This window comes from Peromyscus maniculatus, chromosome 19, assembly GCF_049852395.1.
Source record: "Peromyscus maniculatus bairdii isolate BWxNUB_F1_BW_parent chromosome 19, HU_Pman_BW_mat_3.1, whole genome shotgun sequence".
NCBI lineage: Eukaryota > Metazoa > Chordata > Mammalia > Rodentia > Cricetidae > Peromyscus > Peromyscus maniculatus.
Genome location: NC_134870.1, coordinates 30,600,698 through 30,621,905, shown reverse-complemented (window position 1 = coordinate 30,621,905; position 21,208 = coordinate 30,600,698). Strand labels below are relative to the sequence as shown.

The 21,208-nt window shown below is 46.7% G+C and overlaps 2 protein-coding genes across 8 annotated transcripts in view; one reads left to right on the top strand and one right to left on the bottom strand.

The window, feature by feature from the left end:
- LOC107401216 (uncharacterized) overlaps positions 1-21,208 on the bottom strand; it is a 385,225-nt gene that overhangs the window by 100,551 nt on the left and 263,466 nt on the right. The window lies entirely within an intron of this gene.
- Fgf1 (fibroblast growth factor 1) overlaps positions 1-21,208 on the top strand; it is a 98,040-nt gene that overhangs the window by 63,552 nt on the left and 13,280 nt on the right. For all 6 annotated transcript variants that reach the window (XM_042263970.2, XM_006976922.4, XM_042263969.2 and 3 more), the window contains one exon: positions 12,518-12,721. In XM_042263970.2, the coding sequence (XP_042119904.1) occupies positions 12,553-12,721 (169 nt within the window). In that variant the 5' untranslated portion in view covers positions 12,518-12,552. The remainder of the gene's footprint in view (positions 1-12,517; positions 12,722-21,208) is intronic.

Below are 21,208 nucleotides of genomic sequence, written 5' to 3'. Positions count from 1 at the left end.
AGAATCACTTAACATTTGGCGCTAAGCCCCAGCTTTAATGCCTCAGTCTGCAGGAAGTATATTTCTGTTTCTGATGCGCACAGGTTTTCAGGACACGCTGGACCAGAGTGTCCCATTAAAATTCAGCCGGAACCGGGGCCAGCAGAGCGCACCACTGCTCCAGGCAGCCTCTGCTTTTCCTCTCCATGTGGATTCTGTTCTCTGCAGGCAGTTAAAAGAATGTCTGACCTCTGGCTGGATGAGGATGTTATGGTGGGGAGATGTTTGGGGGCTGAATAAGTCAGACTGCAGAAAATCAAAGATCTCAAATGGAGGAAGAAATAAAAGATGTCGGAGGTGACCCTCATGGGGGGTGTGTCTGCCTCTCTCTCTGTCTCTGATCCTCCTGGGGGGTGCATCTGTCTCTGGCCCTCATGGGGGTGCATTTGCCTCTGTCTCTGATCCTCATGGGGGGTGCATCTACCCACCCTCTCTCTGACTCTTGGGGGGTACATCTGCCTCCTGTCTCTGAGCCTTGTGGGGGTGTATCTGTCTCTCTCCCTGTCTCTGATCCTTATGAAGGCTCTCTCTCTCTCTCTCTCTCTCTCTCTCTCTCTCTCTCTCTCTCTCTCTCTCTCTCTCTCTGTGTGTGTGTGTGTGTGTGTGTGTGTGTGTGTGTGTGTCCCTTGTGGGGGGTGCATCTGCCTTTCTCTCTCTGTCTCTGACCTATGGGGGTGCATCTGCCTCTCTCTCTGCCTCTGGTCCTCGTGGGAGTACATCTGCCTCTGTCTCTGGGGAAGATGTAAAGGCAAAGGCTGACTAGGCTGCTGGGCAAAGCACCTGGATTAGCTGACAGCCCTACTTCTTGCCAACTGCACATGGTCCAGACAACAATGACCTTCTCTGGAGCCTGGCTGAGTCCAGCAAGGCTGATTATAGCCACCTTAAAGGCAGAAAGCACAATGGCACACCCTTTTTATCCCAACATTCATGTGGCAGAGACAAATGGATTTCTGTGAGTTCAAAGCCAGTCTGGCATATACAGTAAGTTCAAGGTCAACCACAGCTACCTAAAGAAACCATCTTGAAAGTTTTTTGTTTGTTTGTGTGTGTGTGTGTGTGTGTGTGTGTGTGTGTATTTTTAAAAAACGTTGGGATGGCTCATTTATTGCACACCGTGGAACAACCCCATGGGGTCTAAGACAGTCCCCTAACCAAACAGAACAGCAATTCTACAGTCAACTAGACAGATGTCAACATTAGACAGGTAGACAAAGACTTCAAACAGGCTGTAGAAAGGCTTTGCCACAATCTGAGTTATGAAAGTATTTCTAGGTTTTTAACGATTTTGGATTGGGCACTAGGGACTCAGGGCCTTTCTTTTCTCTTCTTTATCTAAATTCCCAGGATATCTGCAGCTCTCTCTCCATGGCAGACACAAGGAGTGATTGACACCTGAAGTATGCCATCTTAATCTCCCTCAAGCATTTGATTCTGGAAGCCCAGGAACAGTACATGTCCAGTAACTTGGGGGCTCTTTGGGATTGGAAAGTTCCGAAGGAACTGGAGAGGAGAGTGGGAGGTACCTCAATGGTAGAGAACTCGCCTAGCATGTAGAAAACCTTGGGTTCAATCCCCAGAGCTTAGAAGAAAAAAAATGGAGAGGAAGACTATTAAGACCTTAGGCCCTCTGTCATCGTGGACAACACAACTTTCGAACCTATAAAATTCAGAGGTCCCATCACATCACGGTGCAGTATATCATCTAAGTCAGTGAGTGTTTCTCGACCTGTGGGCCATGACCCTTTCACAGGGGTCGCACATCAGCTATCCTGCATACCAAACATTTACAATTTACAACAGTAGCAAAATTATAGTTAGGAAGTAACAACGAAAATAATTTTATGGCTGGGAGTCGCCACAACATGAGGAAGTGTATAAAAAGGATCACAGCATTAAGAAGATTGAGAACCACTGATGTAAGCAAATAAAAAGAAAACATTGCTGATGGAACATTCCAGCCTAGCAGAGAGACACTTTTCAAACACTGCTATGTTAAGACTTAAGTTTGTTCAATTCTGAATCCACATCATGAATGGCTAAGTGTGTGTGTGTGTGTGTGTGTGTGTCATAACCAAGTTAGCAACAATCAAATGCTCACACATTCTCTAGGGCCTGGCTCAGAACTTTAGATGCTTTGTAGGTTAAGACTTACCATGACTCAGCACAGCAGCCATGGTTACGGAGAAACTGAGGCTCTGTGAGAAAGAATAGTTTACTAATGAATGTCCAACAAGATTTAAACTCAAGTTGAATGGTAGGCTGATAAATCAGCCAGGTGGGGGAATGGGTAGAGAGAAGAAAACAACATTTTTAAAAATATTATTTTTAATTAAAATAGAATTCATCACTTTCCCACCTCCCTTTTCTCCATCTGGCCCCTCTCAGGTACCCTCTCCTCCAGCTCCTCCCCCAAGTTGACAGCCTTTTTCTTTGTTTATCATTATTACATACACACACATATATACTGATGCACAAGTATATGAATATAGTCTGTCGATTCTGTTTCTGTTGTTTGTATAGATGGTTTCAATGCTGACCACCCTGCAATGGACAGCCAAGAAGGGGGCTCACCCCTGGAAGAGGCTCTTTCTCCTCTGAGCAGTCATTGGTTGCCCGTAGTTCTTTGTCTAGGGTGGGACCCCATGAAAGTTTCCCCCTTCCATGTTAGCCTGTCCATTGATATTGCCAGTGCTCCAGTCTTGTTTTTTTTGTTTTTGTTTTTGTTTTGTTTTTGTTGTTGTTGTTGTTGTTGTTGTTGTTTTGTTTTGTTTTGTTTTGTTTTGTTTTGTTTTGTTTTTTGAGACAGGGTTTCTCTGTGTAGTTTTGGTGCCTGTCCTGGATCTCACTCTGTAGACCAGGCTAGCCTTGAACTCACAGAGATCCACCTGGCTCTGCCTCCCACGTGCTGGGATCAAAGGTGTGCGCCGCCACTGCCTGGCGACATAAGCACTCTTACCAGAGGTTATTTCAAGCTACTAATGATGGCTTAACCAATGGCACCATGATTTCTGCTTGGGCTATAATCATCTTTCAGGAACTTGAAGGGTTCAACTCCTGCAGAGTCTGGTTGAAGTCCACCCCACAGCTGACCCCACAGTTTTCTGTCAATGATGGAAAAAAAAAAAAAAGAATTTTAGCTCATGGAAAAGAACTGGCTTGGGGACAGCAGGCTGATAATGCCAACCCCCAGGCCCGCCAGCCCCGTCACACTCAGATCCATACCGAGCACCAAGAACACAGCAGAAGAAATAAGGAGAGCTGGGAACAGAACACGCCGTCTCCTTTCCCACAGTCAAACTTTCCTTCACTGAGGGTGTTGCCTGCCTTTGGACACTCTGTGGCAGAAATAAGGAGACCTGGAATCCTTCTACCGGGCCCTATCAATCATTTTCTTGGTTATATATGGAGGCCAGACTTGAAAGTTCTGACCCTTGCCCTTCTGGACTCAGTAATTTTAACAGTATTTGTTTGAAGAAGTAAGGAAATAATCATTACAAATGGGGACAGGCTTCAGGGTCTGCTTCTAAGGAAGGGTTTTCTTGTCTAATGTAACCGCGATTAAAATACAGGTAAGGCTTTTGGCTCAGCCTCTCTGTCAATACCTGCAGGACACCACCTGCTAATTAGGCCTTCTGATAACGTGTCTCCATGAGGTCAAATACTGTCTGGACGAATAGGCAAAGGTATTTGTATCTGCCAAGTGCTGGGGGCAGAAGGAGGGGGCAGCTTCTTCTCAGAGTGCCAGAGACTAATGACGCAGGCAGTCAAGAGCATAGTTAAACTGCATTCACTCACTCGACAAATATTTGTCAAGGGCCCGTTAGGTGCCAGGCATCTTGCCAGCCTCTGGGATACCATGGTGAACAGACAGACCAGTTTCTGCCTCCATGGAGCTAGCAGTCTAGTCATAAAGGGAGATATTAATGAAATAATCAGGAGTGTGAAGGTGTAATTAAAAACTGAAGTAGGATCTCAGAAGGAATGGGGGGGGGGGGAGGCGTCTGTGAGGCAGGAGGAGTCCGGCTCGGTTCTAGGCAGTCAGAAAGGGCTTTCTGAAGGAACTGATGAGTGAATTAAGATCCAATGACAAATACGGCAAGGAAAGTATCCCAGCCAGTGGGAAGAGCATGGACAAGCGGCCCGGGATGGGAGGGAGGGCTGTGAGCTCTAGGTTGGCAGAGGAAGCTGGGTGGAAGGTGAGGCAGGGGGAAACGCCTGGGCCCCCAGCAGCCACGCAGGTTGTAGCAAGGCTTTGGTGTTGACCCAGCCACAGGAATCCACGGAGGGTTGTGAAAGAGGAACACGGGTGATAGTGACACTCCGTGCTGCTGAAGGAACCCAAAGACCCAGCATCCAACCTGGTGTGCGTGGTCTGGACAGGCCTTGGGAGGTCAAGGTTGGGGGTGGGGCGTGTCCACACAGAGCTTTCTGGAGGAGGAAATGTGAGAGTTGAATTTTTGAAGGGTGAGTATGATTAGCCAAGCTACCGTGGAAGGGGAGAGAGAACCTGCTGCCGTCAGCTTTGGGCTAAGGCCTGGGAGAATGCAAGGGGCGGGGTGGTGGGGTGCATATAAAGAGCCCAGTTAGACAAGGCGACAGAGTTAGGCAGAGACCAGATCACAAAAGCCTCAAGGGCCACGGGTGGGACGGGGCGTCTGCCCTTCACCCTAAAGGCGGCAGAACTCTACGGAACCCATCATCTTCTGGAGAGAACCATCCTCGGGTTTCTGAGGTGGGGACGTCACGGGCAGCAGTAGGGCTGAAAGAGGCAGAAAGTCAGCAATGCTAGAGAAGAAGGCAGTGCCATCCAGGTGAGAGCGGCGAGGTAGCCGGTGCAGCCCAGCAGGAGGAGAGAGGAGGCTGCTGGGAACCATAAAGACGGGTGGGAGTGGAGGAGAGAGGAGGCTGCTGGGGACCATAAAGACAGGTGGGAGTGGTTTCTATTCAAACAACAGTCCGATTATACAAATGTTTCTATTTGGGTTGAGTCTTACCTCCACGATCTTGGTAAATATCCCACGGGTCCTTGAGAGCAACAATGTTCAGGTTATCGCTAAAGGAAGATCCTCTCGGTTATTCAGTTAAACATGGTGGCCATGCCCTTCCGGTGTCTGCATCCTTGTTTATTTATAGTTTGTATCTAGTGTGCTGTCCTCCGAGACAAAGATGTATCAAAAGTTCTCACCGCCATTGTGGAGTTATCAACTTCTTGTTCTCTTCAGTTTTAGCCTTGTATACACTGAAGCTGTGCCATCAAATCTGTCCACTGAATCTTTCCATTTATCGCTGTGCAATGATTCCTTTTGCCTGTAGTCATTCTTTTTACTTGGGAATTATTTTTATCTCATATCAATGTCGCCAGGCCAACTTTTTAAACTATTATTATTTGTCTATCATGTTTCATTTTTAAAAATACTTATTTAGAGAGAGAGTTGGGGTGGGTATATGTTTGTGTGCATGGGTGTGCATGAGCGTGCATAGGCTAGAAGTTGGCATTGGGCATCTTCCTCAATCACTCTGCACCTTGTTTTCTGAGACAGGATCTCTCACTGAACCTGGGGCTCATTGATTCAGCTTGGCTGGCTGGCCATTGAGCTTTAAGGACTCTAAGGTTACTGATTCCATCACATGCCTTTTTCAAGATGCTGGGGATCTGAACGTATATCCTCATCCTTCAGCAGCAGGCATTTTACTGACAGAGTCCTCTCCCCAGCCCCCCACCCCCACATGGCTCTTTCCTAGACACTTAGTTTAGGTTGGCCTTGCCTGCACCCCCTCCTCTCCCACCCCCCTGCCCCAGCATCCCTGCTTAGACCTTCCACCCCGGCATCCCTCCTTCTACCTTTACATCTTACAGGCTCTGCTATCTTTCCTCTCCCCTAAAGCCTTTTCATCACCTCCCATGGACCTCTTTCTAATTGTGTTCATGTATAGAAATTAGAAAGTAGGGTCTCCGCATGAGAGAGAACACAACGTCTTTTTGAACCCTGGTTACCTCACTTAATGTAGTATTTTCAAGTCCCACCCATTTTTCTTGTAAACTTCATAATTTGACCTTTCTTTATGGGGCACAAAATCCCACTTGGTACATGTACATTTTTCAGTATCCATTCATCAGCTGACTGACATCTAGGTTGATTTCATTTCACAGCTATTGTGAATACAGCAGCAATGAACATGGATGTGTGCGTGCCTCTGTGGTAGGACCCAGAGTCCATTGGTTATGTGGCCAGGAGTGGTGTAGTTGGGTCATACGGCACTTGTGGTTTTTTTGAGAAACCTCCACACAGGTATCCATAGTCCTGCATTGGTTTACACTCTCATCAACAGTAACTGAAAGTTGCCCCTACCCACACCCTCACCAGCATTTGTTAACATTTGTTTTCTTGGTGGTAGCCATTCTGACTGGGGTAAGATGGATCTCAAAGTGGTTTTTTGTTTGTTTGGTTGGTTGGTTGGTTGGTTTGGTTTGGTTTGGTTTGGTTTGGTTTGTTTTTTTCCGAGGCACGGTTTCTCTGTGTAGTTTTGGTTCCTGTCCTGGATCTCGCTCTGTAGACCAGGCTGGCCTCAAACTCACAGAGATCCGCCTGCCTCTGCCTCCCAAGTGCTGGGATTAAAGGCATGTGCCACTACCATCCGGCTTTCTCAAAGTAGTTTTAGTTTTCATTTCCCCAATGGCTATGAATGTTGATCAGTTCTTGAAATAGTTACTAGTCATCTGTATTTCTATTTTTCAGAACTTCTGTTTGGTTCTTTAGCCCATTTTTTGAGTAGGTTGCTTTACTCTTGTTTAATTTTTTGAGTTCTTTATATAGTCTAGATATTAATCTTCTGTCCGTTGACAGAATATTTGTCAGCTTGCAAGGATTTTTCTCCCATATATAAGCTGCCTTTTCACTCCATTAGAGTTTGGGTTTTTTTAGACTGAATCTTACTGTGTTTGTCCATAGTGTGCATGTCACTAACCTTGGTTTATTTTTTACCCTTTTATTTTAACCACTCTGTATCCTTCTGTTTTAAAAGTATCTCTTGTAGTCAGAATGCATATGGATATATGGATTTTTAAGAGCTCCTATAGCTAAAGAATTTAGTCCATTTATATTTATTGTGGCTATAAATATATTTGGTTTGATTTTATTCATCTACTTTGGAGCAGTATTTTTTCTTTTTTTTCTGGATAATTCACATAAATGCAGTTTTACTCACTTCACTTCTTCCCTCTCACTCCCGCCAGCTGCTGGCTGAAATGTATTTTAATTTATTTCTGACATTCAACATACACACCTGACTTGATAAACTCTAAAGTGAGCTAACATCTCTAGAGGCAGTATTAATGCTTCTGGGTGATTTGATTCATAGAGTCAAGGACAGTGTTTAGAACTGGAGCTAAGTCCTGTTTTATGCGTGCTGGGTTAGAGGTCCACCTTGACCGAAACACACTATCATCAGTGGCCTTATGCAGTTTGCAAAATGCCGTTCTACGTGGCCAGTTCCCTGCTGCATAAACAGCAACAGGAGTTTGCTACAGACTGCAGATGTCAATGTTTGTCTGCCTTTGGTTCTCAGAACCCTAGCTCTTTCTCCTCAGCAGTCACCAGAGCTACACTGAGCACAATGCCTCCTGGGAACATCAGGATTCTGGGTCACTTCCACATCTGCCCATATCTGAGTCTGCAACAGTGACTTGAATTCTCCCTACACAACCAACTAATCTTTATCTCCCTCATCTACTCTGTTATCAACTTCGCAACTTAATAAGAGGATAAGCTTAGCTAATTTATGCCATATAAGAAGAGAATAAAAATAACTCTCTCGCTGGGTAGTGGTGGCGCACGCCTTTAATCCCAGCACTTGGGAGGCAGAGGCAGGTGGATTTCTGTGAGTTCGAGGCCAGCCTGGGCTACCAAGTGAGTTCCAGGAAAGGCACAAAGCTACACAGAGAAACCCTGTCTCGAAAAAAACAAACAAACAAACAAAAAAACTCTCTTAAACTAAGCTGATCCAGACCACAGCAGGCTTCAACTGGTTTAATATTACCATGTGCTCTTGTCTCTAAGAAGCTGGGTCACATTGCTACACTTCCCAGGTGCTTTTTGAACGTTGTGTTTGTTTAACCCTTCAGAGGATTCTGTGAAGTAAGCCAAATGGGAATCATTAGAGGAAACAACATCTCCAGATGGAACGTCCATGTTCCCATTTGTGCATGCCCAGGGCTGTACAGTATGCTTCTTATCCCACATGGAAAAATGACTTGAGCTCCCAGCCTAGGGTATAAACTTCCCACTGTTTCATGTGTCTGATCATAGCTAACTGAGTTTGTCAGCATTTTCCTCCCTTTGGTTTTTTTGAGACAGGGTTTCTCTGTGTAGTTTTGGTGCCAGTTCTGGAACTCACTCTGTAGACCAGGCTGGTCTTGAACTCACAGAGATCCACCTGGCTCTGCCTCCCGGGTGCTGGGATTAAAGGCGTGCGCCACCACCGCCCTGCATGAGTTTGTCTGCTTTAATGTGGACATTCCAATAGCTTTAGTGTCCCCTCTCACTTTGGTGTCACTGAGAAACCAAGAAAATCATCTGGCTTTCCTAAAATCTCACCAGTGTCCTAAATCCAGGAGCTGCCTGGTGCGAGACGGTGAGAGGGAGTCCAATGAACTCGATATTCTCCATCTCCCACACAGAAAATCCCCTCTCCAGATAGCCGCTATAAACCAGACAATAGTAATGAGAAGTCGTTGCAAATCCACATTATGCTTAATGCCTGATTTCATTTAGTTAATTGATTCATTTATGAGAGCAGTTTGCATTAATTCCCAGGGACACTTGTTAATGTTGCTGCCTTATGGTTTTGCCACACCATATATTTCCTTTATTTTCATATCCTTTAGCAAACAAAGGATTAGCCAAAGAATTCTGGACTGTCAACTTCTCAAAACATAGGTAAATTGTAAATAAAATAAAAAAATAAGAGGTTTTCATGCCCCTCCCCACCCCAGGCTTCAGATGATTCATAAATCTACCTGCCATGGCTATCAGCTCCATGGTGATGCCAGGCTTATTTTAAGGAGTCAACATGTGGCTTTCAGCATCCAAGTGCAAATGTGAACTAAAGGGTTAATAGAGGAAAGCATCTGAATGGCGCAGCCATCCCATAACTATCCCGTTTATGAGAGGAGCAGGCAAAGAATAGAGGTGCAGCCTTATACATTTCAGTTCTCACCATGTTTCGGAAGGAAGGACCCCTGGGGACCCGCTGAGTGCTGGCCAAGGTCATGAGTTGATGAAGGTTCTGGGGGGATGGCATCCAGACTGCATGGCTTATACCCACATGTAAATGAGAACATTAGTATAATGCTTAGCAAGAGCTGGTACCTCCATCCCCATCCAGCCTTCTGGTGTATCTATTCATCTTCATCCCAATTGATGGAGGCAAGCATACAGGCAGGTAGAACCAAATCCATGCCCAGCACTTAGAAAACAACCTAACAACCACTCCCTGCTGGGACCGAAGAGAGAAGGCCATCCTTGATATGTAGCTGGCCCACATCAGAGGAAACGTAAACATAAACTGCCACTGCAGGGGACCCTGAGACAAGGAAGTTCCACTCTCCTAAGACTGGCAATACCAACGGTAGCCATTAGAGTGTGGTTATTGTTTCCTGTATAGCAAATTAAGTACACAACTTAGGAAGTATGGGAAATGCAATCAGAAACTACCACTGGAGGAGACCCTGAGACGACAAGAAAGTTCTACTCTCCTAAGATTGACAATTCTACTGGTAGCCATTAGAGTGTGGTTATTGTTTCCTGTATAGCAAATTAAGTACACAACTTAGGAAGTATTAGGGGTAAAATAAATGAAAAAATATATGATCTCTTATTTGCATTGTTAAGAAGGGAGATCTGTGAGGTAATGGAGCGACACCTGAAGTTAGCTACACTTGAAATAGCTGCATTGCTTTATATCAGAGGGGATCCAGGGAGCCAGGGTGCAGCTAGTGATACGGTGTATGTGAAATTAGTATGCAGAGCTGGACAGTGATAGGGGACGCCTTTAATTCCTGCACTCGGGAGGCAGAAGTAAGCAGATCTCTGTGAATTCAAGGCCAGCCTGGTCTACAGAGTGAGTTCCAGGACAGCCAAGGATACACAGAGAAACCCTGTCTCAAAAAACAACAACAACAAAAAATTAGTACGCAGGAGACTCCATCTCCAGTCTTACTTTGCAAGGAAAAAATAAAGTGATTCAGAAAGAAGTAGAGTAAGGAATGGCTGAGGGTAAACAGCTGAGGAGAGAGGAGATGGAAGTGGGCAAAGAGACAAGAAGCTTGAAGTGAAAGGGTAATGTTTGGGAAATATTGAGCATTTGGAAGAAAAACACAATGCGCTATACAAGATAAATCCTCCCTTTGCAGCTGACGTAAATAACATGATCTGTCTCTTACCATCTTATGTGGCAAGAACAATGTTGCAGCATGCGTTGAGAGCCATTTGTGATAGTCTGACTTTGAATGTAGTTTATATGGATATTTAAATTTGGGGCATGTCCTTGCAGGGGCCTCCCAAACAGTAGCTGAAACTGAAGTCAATAACTGGCCTATGGGACTGCAGAATAGAGGAATGTACCAGACATACTACCAAGAGCAGAAAAAAAAAAAAAAAAAAAAAAAGGTGGATACTTCCAGTCCAAGCTCTAATTCCAGTCGCAAAGACAAATTATCCAGATTGGTGCTTTGGGTTATGATTGAATAGCTGCCCATGAGTGCCCATGCAGGACTGATCAGGGCATGAAATGTGGAGCTTTGACTGGTCTTGGGAGTCCATGATGCTACCGGCATGCATTTCTTCTGGCCTGAGCAGCTATGTGGAATCCAGCTACAGAGTTAACAGGGAGCAGGTGCAGAGGAGGTTGTTGGAGATCACTAGCATTCAGATCATGATGGTAGGTGAAAAGACATGTTTATACGGGCAGGTGTAGTTTCATGCAATGGGTAAAAACCCCACTTCTGGTCATAATACATCTACATCAGTGAAATCATGTAACTTTCCCATAGTAATTAAGGGCAGACTGGGGCTTGGTATTCACTGACTTATTCTGAGACCTAGCTTCTTGTTGTTGACCTTGCACAGACAATTTAACACCTCTAAGCATTTATTTAATTTTTTTAATAGGAGTTTTAGCATTTACATTAAAGGGTCAAGGTGAAGTTAACAAATGTTATTTTTCAGCACAAAATATGTTATTGGTGATGATGGTTGTTGTTATAAAACCACTTCATTATATATATGTATATATATGCATACATGCATGTATACACACACATGCACACACATATATGATTAACAGCTATACATAGGTGAGGCCAACATTAGGTTCCTGCTCTTCTTTAAAAAAAAAAAAAAAAAAGCTAGGCAGTAGTGCGATATGCCTTTCATCCCAGCAGTCGGGAGACAGAGGCAGGCGGATCTCTGTGAGTTCACGGCCAGCCTGGTCTACAGAGTGAGTTCCAGGATAGCCAGTTATTAGGACTTTCTTTTCCTAAATGGTGGGGAAAATACATGGTTTAACATTCTAACTTCCATTGGTTTCGTTTTCAAATCCCCAGCGTCAATAATTGATATACTTTTACACTGGTGTGAATGTATATAAAGTGGGTATACATAATGTTAGAGGTTTATAAAATGTTATGTGATAGGCTCTGTGTTATAAGGGCAGCTCATATTAGAAAACAATTAAGATGAAGATAGTCTGGGTACAAGGACAGACCTGACATTCCTGTGTGATAAGAGGGTCTTGTGGAAGGCTATGAAACCAGCCAGGCACAGCCTTCAAGATGTTCTGTCTCAGAAAGTATTCCTGCGTGCATTCTTTGCTCTTTAAAAATGCTGCCCAAGGCCCGCTCTCTGCCCTCTTCCCTTCCTCCAGCAAACTCAGAAGGTTGCCATACATATTAACCCTTTGCTGCCCCTGCTGCACCCTTGGCTCACAGGTGCCCGAGTGCCCAGGCCATGTGTGCCCTCTGTCCCACTCTGGCTTGGCAGTACCTAGTCAAAACAGTGTGAGGGTGGAAGGCAGAACCTCAGCCTCGGCCTCTTGGCTTCTGTGGGTCTCTGCCAGACTCCAGGTGTTATTTTAGTATAACTACAGTATTTAATTTGAGGATGTGTGTGGACCAGAAGGAGGGACCGAGACATAATGTTTTTCCTCTTGACCAAGTGATTAAATTTGAAGGTCTAAAAAAAAAGAAAAAAAATCTAGCTTGTTGAAAAGTTGTATCCAATTGGGAAGAGAGAATTGGCTGGAAAACCTCTTCTAGGCGAGGGGGCCACCCCTCTTCTGCCACCATTCACCTCACAGGCCCGTCCACTTTGGGTATCACCTGAGCAGTCTGTGGCCCTGTGCGATCCTTCCCCTCCTAAATATGTCTATCATACCTCTGCCGGAAGAACATTCTACAGGTGTGTTTCGTTTCTTTCAGTCCTGAGAGTACCACCCCCCTGCTGCCGCTGAGCCATGGCTGAAGGGGAGATCACCACCTTCACAGCCCTGACCGAGAGGTTTAATCTGCCTCCAGGAAACTACAAGAAGCCCAAACTGCTCTACTGCAGCAACGGGGGCCACTTCCTGAGGATCCTTCCAGACGGCACAGTGGATGGGACGAGGGACAGGAGCGACCAGCACAGTAAGCAGCTATCTGAATTGCACCCACACTTTCCTGTGTCTTCCCTAGTCCAGCATGGGAAGACAGCAGGGAATAGGGCACAGGTTGCCACTTTCCAAGGCTCTATGTAGGCGGAATGCATTTAGAAATGAGATTAACATACACACACCAAGAGGCTATCTTTGGAAGACAGGGAACTGTGGGCCACCACTTGGCTAATTACATCTTATTGCAAGCTTTTGGAAGGCTTCTCTGTTGGCCTGATATAACCTTTGCTAGGGTCCAGTCACTGCCCCCTGCCCCCAGGTTTCTATAAACTAACAAAAGATCAGCCCCCCCAAGCCAGACAAAGGCCTGCTGGTCCACGATGGGAAGAACCTGATGGGCAGGGGCGGGAAATCCTGCACAAAGATGCGGGCTCCATTTCAAGCTAACAGACTCTCCAGGTGATGTCTCCGCTGGGCTTGATTTGAGAATCCCCATCTCTAAGCATAGCCTAACACATCATAAATTATGCAGCTTTCCTGCAGCACATTCTGCAGATGTGGCTGCGGTATGCGGAAGGGGTGGAGTCATTCTCCAGACACTAGTGGAGCCAGAGATGGGAGCCACAGAGTGAGCAGCTGACAATTCTGGGCTTTCCCAGCAGCCTGGCTTTCAGACAATGTAGATAAATGGTGTTATGGCTTAGGGAAAATAATCTACCTGACCAGTACTTCTAGTGCTGGGGTGTGTGTGTGTGTGTGTGTGTGTGTGTGTGTGTGTGTGTGTGTCCAGTACTTCTAGTGCTGGTGTGTGTGAGTGTGTGTGTGTGTGTGTGTGTGTGTGTGTGTGTGTGTGTGTGTGTGTGTGACATTAGGTATCTGCTTTGTACGAAGAGATTCCCTCAGTACCACTAGGGTATTAGATGTTGTAGGGAAGCCAAAAGTCAGAAACGATCCCTGCATAGAGGAGCAGCAATTTCATGAGCCAAACAGGCTGCAAGCTGAGAGACACCAGTGAGCACAGGGGGAAGGAAGGCTTGGGACTGGCTTGACAAGGGGATGCCAATTGCAGATGTGATGGCTTATGTGTTAGATGTTGAATTACACCCGGTGTAGGCACCAAACTTCACAGACAGTGAGAAGATGGCTTCTGAGATACCCTGCTCAGTCTCAGATGCACACGTGACTGGGATGGATGTTGACGTTATCCCTCCTTCCCCAGAAAGGCGGGTGCTAGCTAGCGCCAGCCAGCTGGGGCAGGCTTATGATTTGGGGGCTCTGTTTGGATAACCTGTCTTCAAACGGGCCTCCTACATGTTTTCCACTCCACGAAAAACAGGGACCCAGGACAAGCCAAAAATAGAGATTCCAGAAGATTAAAAATAACCGACTTTGGGCTGAGCCTGTAGCCCAGGTGACAGAGCGCTGGCCTAGCACAGGAGGCCTCGGCAAATAAAAACTGAACGTGGTGTTACGCATCTATGATCTCAGCAGTCAGGAGGTGGGGGAAGAACAGTCAGAAGCAACATTATCCTGCAGCTGCACGGTGCAAGCAAGGCTTAGGACAGAGACCCTGTGCTACCAATCCACTTAAGATTTCAGTTCCCTGTATCAGGCATAGTCTACAATCCATGGGTCCACCCACACAACCCAGGGTGACAAGCTTCATTTTCTCTGAGTTTTAAATGTTTCTACTAAGTCTTCACAATTTCCTGAACTAATGGGAGATGTTCTAGTCCCCAGGATCCAAACCCAAAGTGATCATGGCGACATGTTTCTTAAGGTTTGCCTGGTTCTTGGAAACCTTAAGCTTCGGGGTAACAAGAGGCTACGATTTCTGGGTTTCTGGACAAAGGTCGTGTGCCTTCACTCTGGTCACTCTATCATTAGTAGCATAGGATGTCTCGGGGTGCATAACCCTGGGACAGCTTGTGGTGGCACTTAGCTACCAGGCTTCAGCTGTCAGAAGCCCTGGGAACTCAGCATAGCTCAGTAGGAGAGCTGTAAGGAATTACGTGCCCAAGGGATGCCAGGGTATTTATTATGTGAACTTGGGCGCTATCTTTCAGGCTTTATTTTTCTAATAAAAAAAAAAATGAGAATACTGATTCCAGGTGTCTTGAGAGAGGTAAATGAAATAATGTAGTAAACATTCTTGATACAGTGCCTCCCTGGCCCTCAGCACATGCTGGACAATATTGCCATTGCCATCCCAAGTCTCCAGACCCAATGCATCGTATGGGCATGCAGTGTGATACTATGGCGCTTCTCTTGGCCCACGAAGGGCTGGAGTCTGGATTCACGCTTCTCTACCAACATTCAAAGCAGTTCTATGTGCTTATTGTCTGCTTACTCTAGAACTAAGGACAAGGGCCAACAGGAGAGTCCTAAGGTAAATAGGCAGCAATCTGCCCTGTGCCGGTTGAAACCACAAAGGGCGATCCAGTCAGGGCCCTGGAATGCTGGTGCTCATGTCCTCCTCTGCCACTTTCTAACCAGACAACTACTAGTCTCTCTGTTCTGCATGAAGTACTCTGCTAGAGAAGCTTCAAGTTGCCCAGCCAATGATTCTTCCAATCTGCAGTGTCCCCAGGGTCCAGTTTTGGGCAGTCTTTTAATCTCACAGAGACTCAGCTTCCTCCTCTTGTGGTATTCCAGTGCTAGCTTCACTCTGAATCCCTCACTCTACCCATCAGCCTGCCACAGGGGGCCTCCCAGGCACGGCGATCTCCCAGGGTGTGGATCTGTCGCCATCTTCTGCCCAGAGGTGGCACTGCCGTTTTGAACCTCAGGCCTCAGAGGCAGAGTCGGCTTTGGGCAGCTTCGAGTGGAAACCCTGGAGAGCCGTGATCCACACACAGTCTGCCAAATGAAAGTTCTTGTTGTTGTTGTGTTGTTTGTTTTTTTGTTTTTTGGGTTTTTTTTTTATTTTCCAAGACAGGGTTTCTCTCTGTGTCGTCCTGGCTGTTCTGAATCTTACTCTGTAGACCAGGCTGGCCTCAAACTCAGAGATCCACCTGCCTCTGCCTTCCAAGTGCTGGGGTTAAATACAGGCGTGTGTCACCACAGCCCAGCTTGGAAGTTCTATTCTTTAATCATTGGTCCGAGTGTGACAGGCAGAGCCGCACCCCAAAGTTTCCTGAAGAAAGAGCACCCCTAAAAGACAGTCAGATACTTCGGTAAAGCATAAACCCCCACAAGACAGAACTTGCCTCAGAGCCTCGAAAGACTGTGCCCAAAGTGGGGAAATTATCCAAATGTGTCTGTCTTACCCTTGGGAGAAATAGTTTGCAGGTACCTTATCTGTGGTATCAACCTCTGGAGGACGCTGTGCACTAGCAATTCCAAAATAGACTTAAGTGAAATGTCTCTACCAGGTTCCTGTAGAGAGGCGAGGGTTGAGACTTGTGCCCTCACCAAAGCTTGGGCCACAGCTCGGGCCACAGCTCTGGGCAATTGTCCGTACATGATGTAAACCCTAGCTACAATGCCGTAGTACCCACGATAGAGACACACAGACAGTGAGGATTACAGGGGGCCCTGGAGAGGCAGCTTGTGAAAAGATTGCTTTTGATAGCAGAATGCGAGCCCTGAGAGACAAGTAGATATGCGACCGTGAGAGAGTCTAGGGAGAGCCACAGGACCAGGGGAAGGTGGCCAGTTCCATGCTATGGCACCCATGTGAAGGATGCCACACATCTGTGCGCCTCTCCCCACAGCTACACTTCTGCACTTACTTATGTGGTTGTCTACTGGACTTCTCCCCCGCAAGCCCCCGGAGGACCAGGACTCTGTCTCTTGATGCCCAGCACTGCAGCTCTTGTGTTCAGCATATTGCCTGTCACTGGTTCAGTGCCCGGGAAGCATTAATTTGATGAGCGGCTGACTTGTGCTGTTGGCAGATAAATTTAAACCCAACAGTATCTCAAGAAATGCCTGTCAAGCACTGATAGATGCCAGGCTCTGCAGAGATGGTCACCTCCACCTGACAACAATCCTCTGAGGTCACTAGACATCATCGCGCTGAAACCCCTAAAGCTAACAGGATGTGACCGGCCTCTCACAGGGACAGCTTCTGGAGCCTGTCCCCTGTTCCAATACTAAGCACATTCCCTGAGGATCCCAACACCACCCTGATACTAACACCACGACAGACAGCATTTTCACCCCACAAACTAAATACATTGGCAGACTTATCCTGTCACGTGGTGCAGAAAGGCAAGGACTGGTTGATGTCCCCTTTTGTATTTACCAGACCTGTGACACCTTGTGGCAGTTACTTTTCCTCTATGCCCCTAAGTTTCCTTGATTTAAAAATAAGAATGCCAACAGTTCTCTACCTCTTAGGAAAGTAGGAATGTGAAATGTGATATTTCTAAGAGAGTGCCCAACACACTGCCAGGCACCTGAATGTTCAAAACAGTGCTATTCTCCAGGGTCACCCTCCTCCTCTTTCTCCTCCTCCTCCTCCCCTCCTCCTTAGGTTCACTGGGCCTCCTCATTTAACCATCTGAGAGCTGGCCATTGAATAAATGTTAAGCTTGTTCACAGAACTGCTGATGACTTTACATCCTAGCTTCCCTGAGACTGTCTCAATTGGAGCTCCTGAGACCTGGCATAAAGCCACAGCCTGCCCAGGACCTGGCCCAGCAATCCCTTCCCATCTAACTTCCCTGGGACAGAGCCACAGCCTGTCCAGGACCTGGCCCAGCAAACCCTTCCCATCTAACTTCCCTGGGACAGAGCCACTAGAGAAAAGGCAAAGAGCTCTATGCCTGTCTGCTCTTCCTGGTAGAGTTTCCTCTCTGGAGAAGGCATGTCGGGTTTTCCTCTTCCATAAGGTCAACAGCTGGAACAGGAATGGCACACTCCTAAGCATCCCTTAATTTTCAGCCTCCTTGTGGAGCCTACAGCCCCCAGCCTCCCCAGCCCGTAGGAAGGAGGCTGTGTCAGGGAGGCGGATCCTCGGCACCACTCACCACACAGATGGAAATGTTCTTCAGCAGAGTGTGTGCCAATCAAATATTTATAAACCTAGCCACATCCTAAAGGCACCAGGGGAGTTTGCTGGTCCAAAGGATCTTACTGCATTGCCCTGGATCCAGGCAGACCACACTGCAGTGAAATCCCTCCCTGTATGCTGTTTGGGGGTAGTCCAGACTTCCGTTGTCTGGTCTGATGGGACTCCACATTTAATGGTAAAGGCATTATATTCACCACCAGCTTGGACTCCAAGTCAGGACAGCTTTCCAAAGAACCACAATGGGGAGGTCTAGGCCCTGCTGCCATAGACAGAGAGAGGGTCAGGACCACAGAGAGGAATGTCCTCCCAACAGGGTGTTCCTGCCTGCCATATGTGGTGTATCAGCCTCTTGGGTCCCCGAGTCTAACTCAAGACCCTTGTTTGATTATAGAGGGATTTTTCTGGAGAAACTACAGTATATATATGAATGCACACACATATGTCTCTCAGTCTATCTCTGAACTAAATAAAAAGTTTTCTGACTTTTTTCCAGACGTTAAAAGACAAGACACCTTTACAGATGTTAGCAAAAGTCTTTTCCATATGTACACACACACACACACACACACACACACACACACACACACACACACTCATGTACATTTCAAACCGCTGGAATTTTCCCCCTCTGGTCCATTTTTCTCCTTCTCCGTCTTTAATGTTTTGCAAAGACTGGTTTGTGGTTACACTTTAATTATAAACTCCACTGACATAAAACAACCTGGCTGAGTTCTGAATGAGGCTGACCTCACTTTGAGTAAACACAACCAAGGCCGGGAAGTCTCCAACCCAGAATAAACTGGGCACGTAATCTCTGTGGCCTCTCTCTGGGCAGCAGGCATAAAGGGCAGGCCATGCCACACACAAGCAAGGCCCTCCTCTTTGGCTTCCCAGCCCAAGATACCAGCTGTCACCTCAGCTGTAAAAATCCCTAGTGCAGGGTAGGGGTGGACATGGAGTGTGGGTCCCAGAGCTCACTGCTCTTGGCATTAGCCATCTTGGATTCTTTTCCCTTCTTTCTGCTCTAGAAAGTACGGGATCAAAGTGCCTCTCTATGAACAAGCTACTGCTATGACCTCGTGGAAGGTTATGGTCACAGAAAAGAAAGCAGATGCCAGCTACTCCTTAGGCATAAGGCAAAAGTACCCAGGTGGAAGCTGGTGGAGCCCTGGAAAGTGCTGGGCTCCTCTTCAGAAGGGGCTGTAAACATGCAGAGACCACAGGGCGATGAACAGTGAGCATGGAACACAAGAGCATGAGCCACCAAGGTGATTGTGTCTATTTTAGGCTATTTTGACTTTGTATTCTCAAACCAGCACCCTCCAGCATCCAGCTTAGCACGAATGAGGTCCTGGGTTCAATGCCCAGCACCAAATCAAAACCAGAAACAAAACAAAAAACACAGAAGTACAACCCTGGATTCTGTTAGAATAGTTACCATCACAGATCCACCAAATAGCTAGATATGGTGCCTCATGCTTACCATTCCAGTACTCGGGAGCCCGAGTCAGGAGAATCACTGCAAGTACCAGGTCAGCCTGGGCTCCAGAGTGACACACTGTCACTTAGAAAGAAAAAAACTACCACACAAGCCTTTCCCAGCCCTCTTCAAGTCAATTTTTATAAGGCTTTGGATTTCCTATCGACCACTAGAGTACCTTTCGAAAGTTGTTTCCTGTTCTGCTAAATCAAAATTCACTGTCTCCATTTCAGACCTGGGCTAAAGGAAGTACTCAGCTAGCTACAGACTTTGGTTTTCATTCATAAGCAACTTGGAATGCCCAGGGCTGCTGTCCTTCCTGTTCATAGATGTCAGGGTCTCCCTCCCAAGGAGGGTGTCATTCTCTGCTCAAGGTGCTTGCCTGGTGGAGGGTGTTGAATATGGAGAAGGTAGGGTTTTTGTGACCATGGTACTTTTGGTACTCAAACCTCTTACAAATCCCCCGCATTCAAGCCTGAGTGGAGTCACAGACCACTTCAGAGGTCACCAAGAGCAAGAATCGAGTCTTGGGGGCAGCAAGGTGGCTTGGCAGGCAAAGCACTTGCTTGCAAGTCTAAAACCTGTGTTTGTTTGTTTTTTAGAAGAGCCCACGTAAAGGTTTTGGAAGGAGAGAACTGACTCCAAGAAGCTGTCCTCTGACCTCCATACTTATAGTATGCATGCAACCTTCCACAGACATTTCATAGACACACAACAAGGAAGGAGGAAGGGAGAGAAGAAAGAAGGAAGGGAAAAATGAAGGAAGGGAAGGAGGAAAAGGAGGAGAGCCTTGGGTAGTTCTCAGGGCCCATTGACTAAGAACAGAGCTTTAGCTTGGTGGTGGTGGCACACGCCTTTAATCCCAGCACTTGGGAGGCAGAGGTAGGCGGATCTTTGTGAGTTCGAGGCCAGCCTGGGCTACGGAGTGAGTGAGATCCAGGAAAGGTGCAAAGCTACACTGAGAAACCCTGTCTCGAAAAAAAAAAAAAAAAAAAAAAAAAAAAAAAAAAAAACCACAGAGCTTTAAAATTACCACCCCTGGAAGGCAGGGAGAATTGTGGGGAATGGCGACTCTTTGATGAAAACTTTGTAATAGCTCATGTGTATACAGTAAAACCAAAAGCATGCAGTATATACATACAGACCAGAGACCAGCAAATGCCATCCACCCAGGACCCAGAGATGGCTGCAGAACTGATTTTTATAGAAATAGAGAGAGCATGAGGATGAATCAGACCCTCCCTCTATGGGTCCCCAGTCCTCTACCACCTTCTCAGCCTCCCCAGGGCAGCTGCTGGACACGCCTGACAGTGTCTAGTAAGTTTTACATTTTACGCACATCTGTTCATGAGCTATATCCACTAGCTCATGCTTCTTGCACATTTTTCAGCAGGGATTTACTTATTTCCCTACAATTTTCTTTGCTGTATGTTATCTCCTGCTTTTGTCTAGAAGAACAAAGGGAGACAACCGAGAGAGGGACAGAGTGACGGGGATGCGGGTGGGGGCGTGAGACGATATTTAATTGTGCTTTTACTCATGAACACAAATTTTAGCACACACGGGTAGGGGCGGGGGGGGGGGGGGGGGGGGCACCAAATGGCTTACAATCCTTTGCTGCTACAGGAGGAAGGAGCGTGCTGTGTGCCTCTTTCTGAGGTCACACTTCCTCCCCACCTTGAGTGTTCCCTGCAGCCAGCAGCTGGGAGGGCATAGGTCTACAGAACCGGAATGGAGTCTCCCATCAGAGGGTTGGACACCCAGTCACGGACATGCGCGGTGTAGGCTGGGCGTCGTGCCTTCCTGCCAGCCCTGCTCTCAGAAATATATGTGTAGGAAACGCAGCCAGAAAGAAATGCAGTGAAAATGAGCTACGAAACTTGGACATCCTGGAGAAATAATATTTATAGAGGAAACTCCCGAGCCGACGCTCACCAGCATACCATCCCTGGCTGAGGGCTGAAGTCATGTGCTAGGCACGCCCCAGCTCTTGTTTACTTCTGTGAGGCCTTTCCATGGCC